General features: G+C 43.4%; 1 protein-coding gene across 6 annotated transcripts in view; it reads left to right on the top strand.

The window, feature by feature from the left end:
* Nucleotides 1–18,791, top strand: part of ASTN1 (astrotactin 1) — a 291,298-nt gene that overhangs the window by 173,100 nt on the left and 99,407 nt on the right. For all 6 annotated transcript variants that reach the window (XM_070591356.1, XM_070591359.1, XM_070591357.1 and 3 more), the window contains exon 9: nucleotides 17,564–17,638. In XM_070591356.1, the coding sequence (XP_070447457.1) occupies nucleotides 17,564–17,638 (75 nt within the window). The remainder of the gene's footprint in view (nucleotides 1–17,563; nucleotides 17,639–18,791) is intronic.

Below are 18,791 nucleotides of genomic sequence, written 5' to 3'. Positions count from 1 at the left end.
GGCCAATCAACAATCACAGAATGGTGTCGTTGATACATTCAGTGTGACCATCTGCCCTCGGCATACACAGCCTTCAGTACCTCCCGGAATACGTGCGGCTGATAGAGCCATGGATTTAGAATCTTGTTCTGTCTCCCCCCTTTTTATTCCCCACAGGACTCAATTAATAGCCAACCCTACATGACTCACAGGATTTTTCTGTGGATTGGCCAGCTCCCTGGAGAAGGAAATTTCCGGAGACACTGCCTCACACTTATGTTGCAACTGGAAGCTTTGGGGCACGCTTAATTGTAAAAATCTCTTTTCTAATTGGATTCTGCACAGTCAGGCCACTTCCGTCTTTCTACTGACCTGTATTTCCAGTTGCGTCCTGATTTTCTACTTCTCAAGACTCTTTGACGCAATAAAACAGGATAGATCTTCACCTTCTCGCCTTTCATGACCTCACCCTACCAGCTTAAACAATTCCAACTCGGTGTCTCCAAAGCTGAACTCGCTGCCAACATCTTCCTCCTTTCGATCCCATCGCACAGTGAATAGAACCACCACCACCTGGTTGCTCGAGGCAGAGATCTGGGTTCCATCCTGACTTCCTCTCTCTTCCTCACTCTCACATCCAGGCTATCACCACGTCCTGTTGATTTCTACTTCCTTAATTTCCCTTAGAGCTGTCCCCTCTCCCCAATCTGGCTGCTCACTTCTTCCCATCCCTTCTCACTTCTCATGGGGATTACTCCCTCAGCCTGCTAACCATTCTTCTTGCCCCCATGTCTTAAAATCCTTCAGCAGCTCTCCATTATCTTTCAGGATAAAATTCCAACTATTTATGTTTGCGCACAAAGCCTTTGCTACCCGGCTCTGCTCTGGCTTCATCTCCAGGCTTGGTGTCTGTCTGCTGGGCTCCAGGAGGACAGCTCCACCGGCTGTGCTATATCTCCATGACAAAATGCATGGCTTTGTCTCTCTGCGGACTGAACCTCCCCCCATCTTTGTTAAATCAATTCATAGTTATCCTGCAGAATTGGGTTTCTTCCGCCTTCTCTGCAAAGCATTCTTTGGCCCCCAGGCCCCAATAGATACCTTTCCTCTGTGGATCTATAACACCTCAAATATCCTCCACTGAGTGCATTTTACCAAATGTCCTAGTTTCATAGGGCTGCAGTACAAAGTGCCCCAAAGTGGATGGCTCAGAACAACAGAGATGCATTATCTCAGTTCTGGAAGCCAGAAGTCTGAAATCCAGGTGTTGGCAGGACCATCCTGCCTCTGAAGCTTCCTGTTTGCCTCTTCCAGCTTCTGGTGGCCCCAGATGTTACTCGACTTGCAGCTGCATCACTCCAATCTCTGCCTCTCTTTTCACATGGTCTTCTTTCTGTGTGTCTGTGTCTTCACACGGTCATCTTCTTGTTAAAACACCAATCCTATTGGAGTCGGGATCCACTTTACTGCCCTGTGACCTCATGTTAACTAATTACAGCTGGAAGGATGCTGTTTCCAAATAAGGTTGCATTCTGAGGTATGAGGATGAGGACTTCAACGTAACTTTTTTGGGGGACACAATTCCACCCATATCACCAAGTATGATAATAATCCATTGATCTGGCTGGTTCATTTATTAGACTATAGGTGCTTGAGTAGAGGGGCCATGTCTTACTTGACTTTACTTCCCCAGTGATGAGGGTGGTGTTTGACACAAAGTAAATCCTCAATAGTTGTTTTGATGAATGAAGAAACATGCATGTTATTTGCCCTTCTAACAGGTGTCTTGGTTCATCCGTATCTTCCACTTCTTCTCTATTTAGGTGATTACTAGCAAGGACACTCCTTGATGGCGTTATTATTTGAAAAACACTACACCATTAAGCTTTTGAACTTTGAAGTTCTTCACAGCCTCCCCAGCTTCTCCTTGCCCCATTCCATCCTCCCAAAGGTTCTACTCTTGGGCTTCATTTTTCAATATCCATCAAATCCATTGTCCCTTTCCTGGCTTTATTGTCTCCTCAGCCAGCCCAGGCCCCATGCGAAGCCATTTATAAAAATACATTCACAGTCACTTCCAAATGATTGTACTTTTTATCTTCTGCCACTCCTGTCTGGCCTTTCCAAGCTTTATGATAGCTTTTTGCTTGCTTCTCTGCTGCTCTGGGGCTTCCTAGAGCTAGGAAGAGCCCCATAGAAACTTCTGATGGGTATTCTTTCTGTAAGTCCAACCAGGGACTCAGAGCAATGTCACAATCTTCTTACTCATCTCTTGTCATGGTCATGTCAAGCATTTTTACTCTTCACTGTCCTCAAGCACCCAGTTCTGTCCTGGCCCCTCACTCTCAGCCCAAGACCTCAGATCTAACTTAGCCAAATCAGACCCGTAGGGCACAGGCTCCCTTACTTTCCTTCCATGTTGCTGTCAGTCTCTCCACATTTTTACCCTTTCTCACTCCTGTCTTTGAAAATGGATGTGTCCTTCTCACTGCCACTGTTAAATTCTCCACCTTAATTTGTCATTCTGACTCTTCTTATTTGCTCTACAGTCTTGCCCCCCCAGCCATTTTCTTGTATCTACTATTATACGGAGACACCTCCTCTCCCTTGTTCAAATGCCAGATGATCCCTTGACCCTATTCTCTCTCCATATTATTTTTCTCATTTACTTTCACTGCCTAAATGTCTTTTAAAAACCTGCATGTTTTGTCTCTGCTTTTATTTTCAGTTAATTTCTTACTGAAGATTGTTGATGCTGGTGTTATAATTATTACCTTGAAACCTTAGACTCAATTTGGTGATCTCTCACTCTCACTTCCTCTCTTCATCTCTCTTACACATACAAACACCACACACATGTAGAAACTGCTCTTTCTAATACCACATACTTTTGCTTATTAATAATCACCAAAATCATTCATTAAACAGTGATTTTTTTTCCTGAGGGCTTTACTATGTGTTGGCTCTGCTATGAGCTGCAGATACCTTGTGGAAAAGACTCACAGAGCTCCTGCCCTCAAGGGATGACCACTCTGGTGGGGAAGGCACTAGAACAAACAAGGAAACAAACGTATTACAGATCACTTAGGGCTGTGAAAAGTACAGTGAGGGAAAATAGACAGAGGGCTAATGGAAAATGATAAAGTGAGGGGAGGAGCAGAGTAACTTGAAATCTGGGAACCGGAGCCTCAGAGGCTGTGTTGAAGTTGAAACTGAGAGATGAGAAAGTACCAGCCAGACCTGGAGGGAGGGTAAGGTTTCCAGGGCTGCCACACCCTCGATGGCCCTGGAGGAGGAAAAGCCCTGGCCCCTTCTAGGAACTGTCAGACGCCATGAGTCTGGCATATGTAATAAGCAGGGAGAGAGAGGCTGGGGGAGTGTCTGCGAGGTAGGCAAGGGCTAGGTGGTGCGGGGGGGGGGGGGGGGGGGGGGGGTGCTTGAGGGCCAGGAATTGAAAGGAGGGGAGCGACTCAATCTAATTTGTATGTAAAAAGATCTCTTAGCCTTTTTTAACCCTCACCTTCTCAAACAGGCAGTCCTTGACCTTATATACTCAGGGACCACATTCCTTTCTCAGAGCAACTGTGACTTTATATTCATTAGTACAAACTCCAAGAAGCAGAACCTCACCATCTTTGCTTTTGTTCACCTCTATGTCTCCAGAACACAAGCTTGGCCCATGCCAGCTGCTGAATACATATTTGCTGAATAAATGGATGAACGAATGAATGATCTTACCTCATTTATCTTCTAAATGATTTTTTGGCAATTTCACCGCTCTGAGCTTCAGTGATCCTATCTATGAAATAGGGGTAAATGGAGAGAGAAAATGCTTGATCAGTGGCCATGTTGTTGTTAGTACTATCTCTTCTACTCTCATGGCCTTGGTCTTCCCCCCGAATCTCTGTGCCTCTCTCTCTTTTAAGTGCCAGCCCAGTTTATCTAGCTACCTGCTGCACATCTTGCCAGATGCTCACAGTTAAAACTCAGCCTTTTCAATCCTACCTTCTTATTTCTGCCTGGAACTGTGGATGTGTCCTCATCTTGCTAACCCCTCCAGCTGCTGCAGCTCAGTTACTCCCTTTGTGGTCCAGCAGCACCTGGGAGAGGTCATACCTGGAGGTCAGAGCAGGCTTTAGCATCTGAAAGCACTGGGCTGGATGTTTTAGCTAGGAGACTTTGGCTAACGTTATTTAAATTTCCTAAGCCTCACTTTCCCCATCTATTAAACGGGAATAATAGAATGCCTATGCCTCAAAGTTTTTATGAGAATTAAAGTGAAGTAATAAACGTAAAGCACTTGGCTTGTTGACTCCTAGTAAACGTACGTAAATAATGGCTTTTACTTGCTGTCTCATAAACATTGACAAACCCAAAGGCATGGATTGCTTACTCGTCATTCTTGTCCCATTAGACCATGATCTGGGAGAGGGACCCAGCCTTTTACTGCGTGTCCCAGTGCTCTCCTGTGTCAGGATCACAGTAATGAAGTCCTTGATGGCAGAGAACATGTATTAATCATTTCTGTGTCCCTTGACAGTGTTTAGCAAAGTGTTTTTTACATGGAAATTGGCTAATTAATATTTTTCAAGTAACTACAGAAATGAATAAGTGAGTGAGGGATTGAATTAATTGTGAAACTTGCTAAATATATGTTGAATTGCAACAAATTAGTAGATAGGAAAGTACTTTGGGGAGAAGGTAAGGCTCTATTTAAGTCCTCTGTGAGAGTCTTCCCTGGTTTATTTACGTGGTCAGTTTCCCCTGATATAAGATCGTAGAAGCATAAGAAGCTGTCTCTTCTGCACGTCCTCTACCTCTAATCGTTTACTCTTCCCTCTTGTTACTGCTTCTCACTTTCTTTCCTTCTCGCTGGAACTGGACGTGTGTGTCTGTGGAGGAGGAGGGAGACCCGGGTGTGTGCCCCCCTTTGTACAGAGAGGTCGCACACAGCAGCGAAGAGGCGTGGGGCTGTTTTTCTTGCACAGGGATGGATTTGCACAGATCCATTACCAAGCTCGTGTCCTGTTTATTTGTGAGCACACATGGGTGTCGAAGAACGCCTAGCACAGGCTGTGCTCATGGACAGGAGCAAGCGAGACAAACAGACTTTCAGGAGGATTGAACTGGAGACCTTGGCTGCAGTAGCCCAGGGTGAAAATCGACTGAGCCTTTAGATTCAGAGTCCAGAGAGAAATGGGGGAAGGAAACTTCCATTTAGAAAGTGACAACTATTTCAGTCGTTGTACTGGAATGGTGTTTATTCACTCAGTGACTCTTCTTACAGTCCTAAAAGTAACAGGCAGTTTTTGGTATCACAGAATTTCGGTATTTTAGTATTTAGAATTTCAGTATTTCACAGAAAAAGAAAGAGAGGCTTGGAAATGTTAAATATCTGGTCAGTTTCGCACAGCTGGCAAGGAACTCGAATTCAGAATTTGGACTCGAGTGGAGATCTGTCTGACTGCAGAGCCCACCCCAAAAATCTGAGCCGTGGTGAGACCTTTCTGGGGTGACCTGTGTGAATGACTGGAGGCCCGGTGGTGGCCTGCAAGGGACCCTGCTCTCAGCGGCTCTGTTCTGCAGTCCTGCTTTCAGTGTCCACAGCAGCTGCCAGAGGTAAAGAGAGGGAGAGGAAAGCAATCTGAGTCCTCCCAGCCATCTGACCGCCCCCCAACCCCAAAGGAAATGTTGCAGCCATGGCAATGTGTGTGAGTTTGTGAGTGTGTGTGAGTTCGTGAGTATGTGAGCATGTGTGGAGCATGTGCATGGGCACATGTATGTATGTATGGGGGGGTGGCAGTTGTTCCTGTGGATAAATGTCTGAAAATATCAATTCTGTATAATACTGTTTTAATGGAAATGTTGATCCACTAAAATCAAAATGACTGACAATTTAAAAAGAACAAACGTGTATCTTATATAATTGTAATGAGATTTGGGATAATCTTAATTCGTCAATAAAGGGGACAGGAAGGAACTCAATATACTTCCCCTCTCATTATTATTCAGAAATTTAAAAAGTGGGTTCCAGCAAATTCTTAGGCTAGATTGTAATTTCCATTTGGAGGCAATTGTATCTTATAGAACACCAAGCTCATTCATAAAGATTCACTCATGGCGTGAGTGGGCACAGGTCAGGTCAGTGATTCTCAACTTCTTGTGTGTTTAGAGTCATCCATCTAACTTTTTAAAAATACTGATGCTTGGGGGCCAGCCCCACGGCTAAGTGTTTACAGTTCTGAACGCTCCACTTTGGCAGCCCTGGTTCCCAGCTTCGGATCCTGGGCATGGGCCTACACCACTCATTGGCGGTCATGCTGTGGCAACAACCAACATACAAAATAGAGGAGGATTGGCATGGATGTTAGCTCAGGGCATATCTTCCTCAGGAAAAAAAAAATACTGATGCTTGACCTCATCTTAGATATGTGGAATGAGAGCAACTGAGAACTGCTGTGCTCGTATATGGGGTGAATCTGATGTACCCCAAAGCTTGAGAGCCATTTTGCTAAATGTCACTTATGAAAGACACAAGGATAAAGGAGATTCAGTGGCTATGTCAGTGAGAGAACATTTAAAGAGAAAGACAGATACACAGGTGACTTTAATACCACAGGGAGTATGCTAGCATTACTCCGTGAAAACACAGGCAAGACATCAGATAATTCTTGTGCACTACGGATACAATCTACCCTGCCCATCACCCTACACCTGCCCCACCCACCACTCTGCACCTAGAGGCCAGTCATGGGCAAGCCAGGCCAATATCCAGGTGACATACCTGCCTCTAGACCCAATGCTGTCTTTGTGTATTTTCTCCAGCAGCTCTATGTCCATGATTGTGAGAGGAGGAAGGCAAGCTGTGAAAAAAGTAAGGACTATGTGCTCCATGATAGCACTCACCTCTGTCCCTTACTAGCTGTGTGACCTTGGACAACTTACTTAACCTTGCTGAAACTTTGTTTACCTTTGCAACCTGAGGATAATAACCATATAGCTGCATAGTGATACAGGTGGTGTGAAATGATGCATGGATGGCCCTGAACTTGGTGCTTGCCTGCCACGTGGTAAATGTTCATTCAATAAATGGCAACTACTGTTACCAGCTTTTTCTGACTGTTCAAGATTTCTTCCTTCTGCCTTTATACAATCCTTGATCCCAGAATATACAGGGAAACTGCAGGTTTCTGGGCCAACTTTCCCCATCTGAGCACAGATGGACTCTGACTCTGCCTTCTTTGATGCCCCCTGGGTTTACAGAAGCAGATGTCCGTCCTTTCTCCCCATAAGGCATGCGGTAGGGATCAAGGTACTAATGTCTCCTGCATAACCGGGGTCTGTACCCATATCCCCTCACTTCGCTTATTCCCTGACATACTTTGTGTTGACAAAAAGGTTAAGTGTGGGTTCCATATTTGTGTATGTATATGTGTGTGTTAGTCAGCATTCTACAGAGAAACAGAAACAATAGGCTGTAGAACATATAGAAAGATTTATTATAAGGAACTGGCTCACGCAGTTATGGAGGCTACAAGTCCCAAGATCCAGAGTCAGCAAGCTGGAGACCTGGGAGAGCCGATGGCATAGTCCTGCTCTGAGTCCAAAGGCCTGAGACCAGGAGAATCGAGAATGTAGTTCCAGTTTGAAGGCCAGAAGATTCAAGACCTGAGAAAAGTCAATGTTTCAGTTCAAGTCTAAAGGCAGAAGAACTGATGTCTCAGTTCAAAGGCCACCAGGCAGAAAGAAGTCTCTCTTATCGGGGAGAGGGTCGGCCTTCTTGCTGTATTCGGGCCTTCGACTGATCAGATGAGGCCCACTCATATCAGGGAAGGCCACCTGCGTTACTCAGTCTACTCACTCACATGTTAATCTCATCCGAAATACCCTCATGGAGACACCCAGAATAATGTTTGAGCAAATATCTGGGCACCCCATGGTCCAATCAAGTTGACACATAAATTTAAGCAACAGGATTGCGTGTATTTGTCTTTATTGCCACTTTTTTGGTCAAAGTTGTATCTCTGAATTCCAAAATGGGGGGGGGAGGGGGAGTCACAACATTTTGTTCATTATCATCATTTTCAAAATCATTTTATATACTTCTAAAATTTTTTCAGGAAAAGGCCCTTTTCAACATTTAGAAGCAGCCTTCTTAATAATGTGTGAATAATAACAGCCAACATGTATTCAGAACTCACTGCATCCAAGTTTACCGTAAGCTGCTTGCCCATGTCAGATCATTTAGTCCTGTGCAGTTGGTGGGCTATCATTATCCCATCTTACAGATGAGAAACCTGAGCCACAGAGAGGCAGAGGTTGTCAGTTTTCACGGTTCTATCTGTAAATGAGATCATTTATGGTAAAGACACACATGCACATACATCAAATATAGAATGAAAACCGCAAAAAAGTTGTTTAAGAAATGAATAATCAAAGATTATCTAAGATCTGAACTTCGTTGACATGCTCTTTGTCCGACAATGGAAGTTCGTGTGGACTATGTTATACCTCATGATTTCCATTCTACATACAAAGAAACTGAGGCTCTAGGATGCTCTTATTTGCTTGAGGTCCTAGTAGCAGAAGGGAGTTTGGACTTGTGACTTCCACCTGGGGATCCTTTCCCTATATCCCAGTGCCTATCAGTGCCAGAGGGTGAGTTGGGATGGCAGCATTCTAGACAAGAACACAAACTGTTCCTGCCTAATTACTGGAAGGAGGGCCAAGTAATCGGCACAGGGGAAGGCAGGTGGGCGGATGTGGTGGTAAAAGCTTTTAATCAGATTGCCTCTGTTTTCTCAATTAATAGGAAGCAGATCATTAGCTGAGGGTGAGGATTGGGGAGGAGGTGTCGGAGGTTTGAGGAGAAAGAAGACGGTACGAAATAATGATCTAGAGGATGGGAGAGTGAACAGCCAAGGAAAACGTAGTTTGATCACTAGGCAGTATTCAGAGCCCACTCGAGGTCAGTGGTGTGGGATTTTAAATGAGACCCATCAGTGTGGTTGCCAGTTGCTTTCATTAGTGCAAACACAGAAATGAAGCCACAGGGTTGTTGAGTTTAACCCGTGTTGGAGTGTTTCAGACAAACATGATGAGGCGATGAGGGGTGAGAGAGCTAAGGTTATGTGAAAGGATGTGATTATATTAATGGATCACAGAATTTAATCTGAGTAAAGAGGGGAGATAGTACGTGAGGTGAATGAGGGTCAGTAAAACGGTGGTTGGATGAATGGATATTAAGTCTCAGGAGGGTGGAAAATCGTTATGGCCTTAGGAGGAGTGAGCTGGGAAGATAGGAGGTCGTGGTCAAATACTGGGTTCTTCAAATTGTGACCAAGAGGGGTTGCAGATATTGGTAATGTAGGCTATGACCATGGTTGTGAGGGTGGAGGACAGGATCATTTGAGGAGAAAAGTCAAGGCGCCGAGTGGCTGAGGGTTGAAAGGATCATCTTAGTCGGTATTGAAGTCACCAAAAATGATGGAGAAGTGTTGGAGAGGACAGTGATCCAGGCTCTGAAATGTGGAGGGAACATGGGGGTGGGGTGGTGTTGGCATGACTGGAACAAGGAGAGGAAGTGGCCAGAGCAGTCTGAAGGCAGGAATTAATGATCTTAAGCAAGGGCACAGAGTTAGTAAGTGGTAAAGCCAGGTTTTAAACCTACTCAGTCTGGCGCTAGAGCCACACTCCTAGCTACTTTTCTGGTTACTAACAGATATATATGTTATTTTTCTGCATGAAAAATTCTAAATGAGGTGTCCAGCCTGGTGATGTAGTGGTTAAGTTCATGCACTCCACTTTGGCGGCCCAGGATTCCCAGGTTCAAATCCCGGGCAGGGACCTAGCACTGCTCATCAAGCCATGCTGTGGTGGCATCCCAAATAAAAAAAGAGGAGAATTGGCATGGATGTTAGCTCAGTGACAGTCTTCCTCACACACACACACACAATTCTAAATGAATTTGTTTGCCTATTAATAGACAGAGTGACTAAAATCGCATCAGTATTTAATTTTTCTTTACATGAGATTCACACGTTTAAAGATAACATGAGTTTGTAAAATATACCATGTTCCTTATGATTGATTTTTTAAAATGTAATGTTAAAGATGCCTTTTCTATTCTCCAGATGGGAATGTTAATTCTAATGAACAATAACTAGTATTTGGTGAGTTTGTTCTGTGTGGCAGGCACTGTGCTGAGTACATACATGCTCACCTAACAACACTAGGTACTATTCTATCCACATTTTACAGATGAAGATACTGGGGCTGAGAGAAATTAAGTGACTTACCTGCAGTTGCATAGTGCAATGGACCACCCAACGCAGGTCTCAAACCCAATCTGCCCGACCCTCAACCTTATGTGCAGTGCAGTCTAGTTCTTTGTTCAATTCATGCTGTGTGATGGTACAAGGCTAGACCGTGAGGATACAGCAATACTGATGACAGGGTTCTTTACATCTGATGAGTGGAAAACATTAACTGAATACTTAATATATTAATTACAGTTATCGGTTCTATAAAAGAAAATGCGAGTGCTTGAGTAACCAGGGGCCATAACCTAGTCTTGGAGCACCAGGGGAAGCCTATTTTGAGAAGTCATTTTTAAGCCAGACTTAAAGAATAGTAAGTTATCTAAGTAAATGAGAGGAGGAGAAATTCCAGGTAGAGAAACAGCATCTGCAAAGACCCCAAGGCCCTAAAGCATCCTGTAGAAACCTGGGCATCATTATCCTCGTTATTGATCTTCTGATAAAGCCACAGGTTTAGCCGATAATCTAGGCATCAGGCATTCCAGCACTTCTTCCTCCCAGAGCTGGTACGGGTTGTGAAGATGGGGGCCCATAATAATCTCCCTATCTTATCATTAGGGTAAATTGAGGCATAGAATATTTCAGCCAACTGCATAGCTGGAAAAGTCATTTATACCACTTTTCTCCTTACTTTTTCTCCTATATATCTTGCAAACTACCTTTTCCAGAACTGCTTTTTTAATGAACCTCTATTCTCTCCTTGTTTCACTGCTCCTTCCTTGCAATGCATTTACCTGGATAAGAAAAAGAGCATTTTCTCAACAGCTCTCCCATTACACATGGATATGATATCCTATACCAAGACCCCAAAGTGTTGTGAATAGCTGGGCAGAAACTTTGGAAACCATACTTCCACCCTCATAGCCTAATGGGGGCCAGAGGCAAGCTTAAAATGATGTGCTTTCATTTAACCGTGAGCAAATTATTATCCTTTGGAAAATGCTCTCTTTGGTGATAGGTGGAGGAATGTATACGTTCAAAAGAAGCTCCTAAGTTTCTAAAAGCTCATCATGAAATGCCTCATTCATCATTGCCTCCAGCTGGAACATTCCCTCTTCACTGAACTGTGTATGCACAGCCACCATATACATACACATGTATATACATACATACATATAAACATGCGTAGACACCTGTGTTCTCTCTTGCTCTCTCTATACCTGCACCTATTTTTTATCTGTCTGTCTGTCTATCTATCTATATCTATTTCCCTGCCCCCCAACCCATAATGAGTCTTCATCTCTCCACAAGGAAACCCATCACTGGGCACACTCACCAGAAGCTTCCAAGCTCCATCTCCAGGTGCCATAGTTAGGTGGAAAACCGGGTCTAGCACTTAATCAAAAACATCCTTTAAAGGGTTCTTGTCCATGCAGAAATGGTCCCTTTCTGCACTGGGAAGGCCAGTATGAATGGGTCATCCAGTCGGGCTGGCCATGCAGAGTTCTTACTCACTCAGTTGGGTCTAGGTTACATAGTGAAAGAAGTGCCTTGCAACGAGTCAGGTCAAGGCCACAGGCAATTTATGGCCTAGCCCAAGGCTAAAACTAAAGAAAAAAACCCTGTGACAACTGATGTGTCTTGGGGAAGAGGAACAGGAGTTGAAGAGAGAAGCTGAAAGCTTGAAAATTGCCAGTGCTTAGGGAAGACTGCATAAACCGTGGTATTATGTGAGACAGGGAGAGAAAAAAGGCAAATAAACGATTACTAATTGTTCTCCGTATACACAATTTGCATGTGTGTCCTGCTGGCTGCTGTGTTTCCATTACAATGGGGCTCCTCTGTGGCATGGATTATGTTCCTGCTTGAGGCAGTGGATCCCAGATGGTTCCTGTGCTAGACGGTGATGCCCCTGAATGTAGGCCATCTGTAGCTCCCACAAGGGAGGACAAGCTTTAGGGTCTTGATTTGTCAGAATGAAGATATTAACAAACAAACAAACTAACTTTATTCTGACTTCTAATTCTGCTAATTTCCCTAAACTAAGAAGATGTGACTGGGTTGCCTAATGCAGTTCAGAGAATATTGGAGGCCACATATCTAAGTTGGAGTCAAGAGACTAGGGTTCCTTCCAATTGCAGGGTTCCACCTCCTACCCCCGTCTAACCTGACACTATCTCTGAGCTCCTCGATGGGCGCTCTTTCCACAAAACTAATATTGGCACCATCTGCTCAGTAATCCACCCACTCCTGACGGAGGCACCACTCTTGCCACCATAAGCAGACAGAAGCTGAGGGGGAAACTACTACTTTGTTTGATGTTCCCCTCCTCCCAGCTCTAGCCCTGAAAACCAAATGAGAGTTGTCCTCTGCTTAGATGCTTCTACTTCTCTGGCGCCAGAGAGTGGTCCAGGTTGCTCATCTCACCCAGGATATGTCAAGCTGTTCTTCCATGGATTATTTTTTCCTAATAAGAAGAGGGAATGTCTCCTTTGTGGTCTGAGCCTGTAAAGATGTGAGCTGGAGCTGCTGGAGGCCACGTCTCCACCACGTACTTCAGCCATTTTGAGAGAATCAAGTCTATAGAGTGAGAAACAGAGCAAAGAGAGGAGAGGAACAATTATAAAGGCCCATAGATCCTGTTTTCAGGAGTCGGGGAGGAAGAATATTCCTCTACTCTCTAGATTCTTCTGGCTGGTCTAAAAATTAAATTAACATGAGACAGAATAACAGGAAAAAATCAAACAAAATTTAATGACATGTATATACGGGAGAAACCCAGGAATACTGAGTAACTCACCAAAACGGCTGCAGCCACCACCTTAAATACCATCTTCAGCTAAAGACAAAGGAGGATGTTGGGCATAGTGGTTGGGGACTTCAAAGAGGAGGCAGGCAATTCACATGGAGATGGAAAAGCAAATGTTTGATAAACAAATGTTTGCCTTGCAAAAACAATGGCATGTGGGGAGGACTTTGATTAGATGGGCCTGGCTAGGTTCCTCCTTGTCTACCACACTTAAGTTCACATTATACTATAGTTATTTATGGTGATAGCTCCTTCCTGAAGCAGGCCTTCTATCTTAAATTCTTTTAGGCAGTTAGGGGGAAGCTCAAAGTTTCTTTCTGAGTCCTTTGGTCTTAAAAATAATTAAACCAAAGGGACACATTTTGGGGTGGCAAATTCTGATCCCCCACACAGGCTTCCCCTAGGCAACTTCCATCTGAGCCTGGACATATGACTCAGTGATGGGCCTCTTTTTGGTGAGGGCAGTTCAGTTTTCTTACTTGGCCTTACACCCCAGAGCGCCCGATACAGAGGCCTTTGCTCACTCAGTCTGTCTCAGGTCACTCAGCTCCAAAGTGTTTTTGATGCTTTTAGGTCCAGCTCTCCATCACTCACCCCTGATTTTTCCTGTATGGCCCTATGGCCTCTCTACTTACATGCACCAAGCTCGTCTGACTATTGCTCCATGTGCTGCCAACACACAGCCTTCCCAGCACCCAGGACAAGTGAGCTAACACTGCCATTTAGCTTATCTCCTATAACTCCACTTCCCTTTCACTCATTCTGTGCTGTTTGTCTAGACATATATGTGCTTCTTCAGAAAGAATGGAGGTTCCTTTGAGGGCATGAATCTATTTATCCCAGGGGCTGGCCCCGTGGCCAAGTGGTTAAGTTCATGTGCTCCGCTGCAGGCGGCCCAGTGTTTCATTGGTTCAAATCCTGGGCGCAGACATGGCACCGCTCATCAAACCACGCTGAGGCAGTGTCCCACATGCCACAACTAGAAGGACCGACAACGAAGAATATACAGCTATGTATCTGGGGGGTTTTGGGGAGAAAAAGGAAAAAAATAAAATCTTTAAAAAAAAACCAAAAGAATCTATTTATCCCTGCTCTGTTGCCTAGTATCACCATTCACACACAATAGGCCCTCCATAAATATTTGCTAAATAAATCAAATAAGAATTCCCATCTCTGACAGATCTTCCCTGACTAGTGGGAAGAAGATAAGCAAATTCTGCTTTATTCCTTTGCTGGAGCAATTTGCAACTCTCAATTCTCTTGCCGTTTCACAATATGCTCTTCCCCTTTCTGTATTTAATGTCAATACGGTATGGTCACTGCCCTGTCAAGTGATCGCTGGGTGGGAGGTGGGGCTAGGTGTGGTGGTCTTCCCAAATCATCTTTGCCTCCTCCTCGGCCAATACACATACATGTACTATCTGAGTTTAAGCCTGGTGTTAATTTTGTATTTGCACCTTCAGGCAAGACATCTCTTCCTCAAATTTGAGATTCTCCTTATTGTAGTATTTAAATTTGATTCAGGTAACCAGTAAATTTAACTTATTTAACAATTGCTTATATGACACTCACTAAATACCAGACACTATTCTGAACACTTTAACTATGTTAACTAGTTCTTCCTTATAACAACCTTGCCAGGTAGATACAATTATTACGGTCAGCCTCATTTTACAGATGAGGAAGGGGAGACATAGCCTGATTAAAGACTTGCTCAAGGTCCCACAGCGATTGATAACTAAGCTGGAATTCTAAACAGGAAGGCTGGTTCCAGAACCCACACCCTACCACTGGGCCTTGCTGCTTCCCAATGTGATGGCAGGGAGTCTGGGCTGCACGTCTGTGCCCCTCTAATCTGAGTTGCCTCCCTTATTGTTCAGGCCTACAAGAACGGGAAGTCTCTTTGACCTGACCTACCCAACAACATGCTGACGCGTGCTTAATCAATGTTCCCAGGCTCACTGATTCATTACCTATGGCTCGAATGCAGGTTTATTTATGTTATTCCATGCAGTTAATTGTTCACGCTGTAATCAACGCTCGTCCTAAAATTTGGCTCCTCAAAATATATTCTCAAACAACCTAGGAACCATGCCAAGAATTAACTCTAATTACACATTGTACCAGTTTTGAGTACTAGAGATGACTCGAAGGCAGAATGTGTTATTTAAAATTATTAAACTGAGAGTAAATAAAATGTGATTTTCCCAAGAGACAAATAAATTTGCACATCCCTCTTCTCTTTTTATTGCCCTTTCTAGGTGTCTAAGATCAGATGGGACATTTTTTCCCATAATTTCTAAACTTTTTCTTGAATTAATACATATTTTTTAGCTGCCTATAAGCCACCACTTACTGTTCAGCAAAAAAGAATCAGATTCCAGCCCCACTGTGTGGGTTCACCTCCAATGAAGAGAACAAACCTGGAGACCACGTGGGGAGAGCTGTTCATTTGATGCAGGGGTCATTCATAGCACAGTGTTTGGGTACTTTGGGGATCCAATTCCAGTTGCCTCAGGGTATTTCTGAGTTGAATTCTAGGAATAAGTGGTTATAAATAATAAGCATAAAAAATGAACGCATTCATCCCAGCCACTCCCTTATGTAGTCCCAATGGCATCCCCTTGCAACTAGTTAGTTAATCACTTAGCTGGTTGGGTTAAGAGCCAAAACTCTATTTTATGACAAATGTTGTTAACCCCTTTTATAATGCTGAAATGAAATTCATAAATAATAACATCTCTATACACAAAATTTCAAAAATAAATATAATGCCTTATGAGTAATTAAAAGAGAAAAAATAAGAAAGTAATTTACAATGATATTATAACTATTTTAATGAAGAAATACTCTGCTATATTACAATAGGAGAAATATGAAGTTGACAGACTTTTGCAACTAATGTAGATTCACCATAATGTAATGTGGAAAGTAACATGTAATATACGATACATGTAGGACCAACATAGACTGATACAGACGGGCTATATTGACGATTCAAAGGCCATGGACAGCATTGCAGACAATGATATGATCTTCCAAAATTATAAACAAATCTTGGTAAAATTTTTAAGTAATAATGTATAGTCTTCCCTTAATTTACATGGTAGTTAGGCAGTTAGAAAATTCATCATATATTAAAATACTGAAAGCTGCTTGGTGCTTATGTGTAAATGGAGTTAGCATCTAGTCTCAGATAATTGTACAGAGGTTTTCACCTACATAAATGTGCAATAAGACATTCAAAATTTTGCAGGATGTGGGGCAATTTTTTGTAGTGCAGAGCTGTCCTGAGCACTACACTATTCTGGTCTTTCTTCCTCTACCTTCTAAACGCTGGTAAAATCCTCCAATATTGTGTCATTCAAGAGCAACTGTCATTCATTTCCCCAAATGCTCTCCATTGGGTGATACCACTCTCATTGACAACCATTGGGTTAATTCTTGGTATTAGGTTTAGTCCCAAGTACTTATGTCGATTCATTCTCCTGTCTCTTTGTAGTCCTTGAAAACCAAAGGCATGTCTACAGTAAAGTCCTCAAAACTTGAGTTATTGCATTGCTATAACTGGGTTATACATGGAGACTATACGTTCCATGAGAACAAGGGCTCAATTCGTCAAGCATGCACAATATCTAGTACCCAACAGAAGTCCAGAATTTACTAAATCTTGCTTGAATAGGTAAATAATTTAAGAGTTGGACATCTGGGTTAGTGAAAAGATACCTACTATTTAAAGGAAATAGCTTTGTTACTTCAAGTGTATGGGACAACAGCTAGATGCTCGCTAGAGAGACTTGTAATTAAAGATCCTTTAAAAATACCATTTCAGTTGTTTCTGTTTGAAATAGTGACATTAAAATGTTTGAAACCATCTAGAACCTGTCAAAGACCCAGAATATTCATGTCATTTTGAGTAGGGAACGGGAACATGCTAAGGTCCCTGTATGAGCTGTGGCCTTGGACTAAAAGTTAGGCTTAATCTTCACAGTTGTCTGTGAGGCAGCCATTAGTAACCCTATTTTTACAAGTGATAAAATTAAGCCCAACAAGACCAATAATCTGCCCAAAGTCAGATGGGGTTTAACAGAAGACCAGGGTTTGAACTCAGAGCTGTCTGATTCCAGAGGCCTCATCTTTCCCAAGAAATCATGCTGCCCCTCTTTCTTAAGTGAGGCAAAGCTAAGTTTATGTTAAATTTACATCTTAAGGACCATGAATTATGGCTGTGCGAGGTCTACATTAATATAATTTTACTCTATATGTAGTTCCAACTGTCATGTCTATTAGATTCCACTTTCCTCGTGGGGCAGTGGCTTTTCCATTGATCCTGTTGTTGGTTGGGTTCCAGCATTCAAGGTCTTGTGTGAGTCCACGTTAGTAGGATTTTTGAGGACAAGGACGAGGTCCTCTTTGTCTTTGGGTCTCCAGAACCTAGCATAGTGCCTGGCACGAAGTGGATGTTCAGAGAGTGTTTGTTGAGTTGACTTTAATTGAATGATGTTTCTCCTTTTAGGCCTTGGCCTTACACAATATTTCAGCGAGGCTTTGACCTGGTTTTGGGAGAACAGCCTTCTGATAAAATATTCAGGTAAGTGGTTGTCTAGGAGCTTGCTTGTGTACATCTGCAAGCACCATGTCCCACATCTCATGGAACTTTCTTTCCTAGTGGTAAAGTATAAAACAGGAAATACGTTCAGTCGTTCTGCCCTCCCAGTAACAAAAGTGCCTGTCCCGCAGTCATGCCCAGTGACAGCATGGAGGACTTTGAGGTCAGACAGATTCTGTTTGGGTCCTGGCTTCCTTCTTTGCCTGTTCTGTGAACCCCAGTAATTTACTTCACCTCTGGGAGCCCCCAGTTTCCACACTTGTTAAATGGGCTACGTTACATGCCTGGCTCTATTGTTGTGAGGAATATATGAGATAATGCAGGGAAAACCCCTGGCATAGAAACTGGCACAGAGCAGGCAATTACTGTCAGTTTCTGCCTCTCCATTTTGCACCTAATTCGCACCTTCCTCATAAAGTCTTAAGTTGTTCAAAATGCATCTCTCCCGCCCATGCCTTCCCCTTTTCTCACCTCTACTTCATTATTATTTTCTTTTATCTACCACCCTCCTTATCAAATTGGATGTTTCTAGTCCCTCCCAAATTTCTACCTACATACCTAGTAATAAGACATATCAGAAAAGTTAATAAGCAGGGGAAGAATTTGGGTGCCAGCCATGAACTATTTCGTTTTCAGAAAGTTTAATGTACACCAGGCCTTAGCTGGAACAGAAGTTTATTTCCAAACTAAGATCTTATCATCCATTTATTTTTGTCAGTCTGACCTTCACCTAATGTGCATTTGCTGAGTACCTACTAAGTGCCAGAGATTGTGCTTGGCCTGGCAGTATGGAAATGAATGCATCTCCCTCCACTAGCAAGCCCTCTGGGAGAGGAAGTAAACAGTCTTGCACAGCTGTCTGATGTCAAAGGATGCATTAAGCTACTGCATGACATTACTGGAGGAATGGTGAGCAGTGTGGGGCAAATGGAAAACTTGCTTCATTTTCACTGCACTCAAACAGTGTGCTGAGTCTCACGTATTCACTGCTGCCTTTCCAGACTCCTTCCCCAGACCCTCCACATCAGCCAGTCCTGGCCTGGGTGTCAGTTTTGCTCCTGCATTTGCCTTCTAGAGCTGGCTCCTCTGCCCCAGCTTCTCCTGCTCCTCCCTGTTGGCTCTGGATGGATGGGGC

Source organism: Equus przewalskii, chromosome 23 (assembly GCF_037783145.1).
Source record: "Equus przewalskii isolate Varuska chromosome 23, EquPr2, whole genome shotgun sequence".
Taxonomy (NCBI): Eukaryota; Metazoa; Chordata; class Mammalia; order Perissodactyla; family Equidae; genus Equus; species Equus przewalskii.
This window is presented reverse-complemented; position numbering and strand designations above follow the sequence as displayed.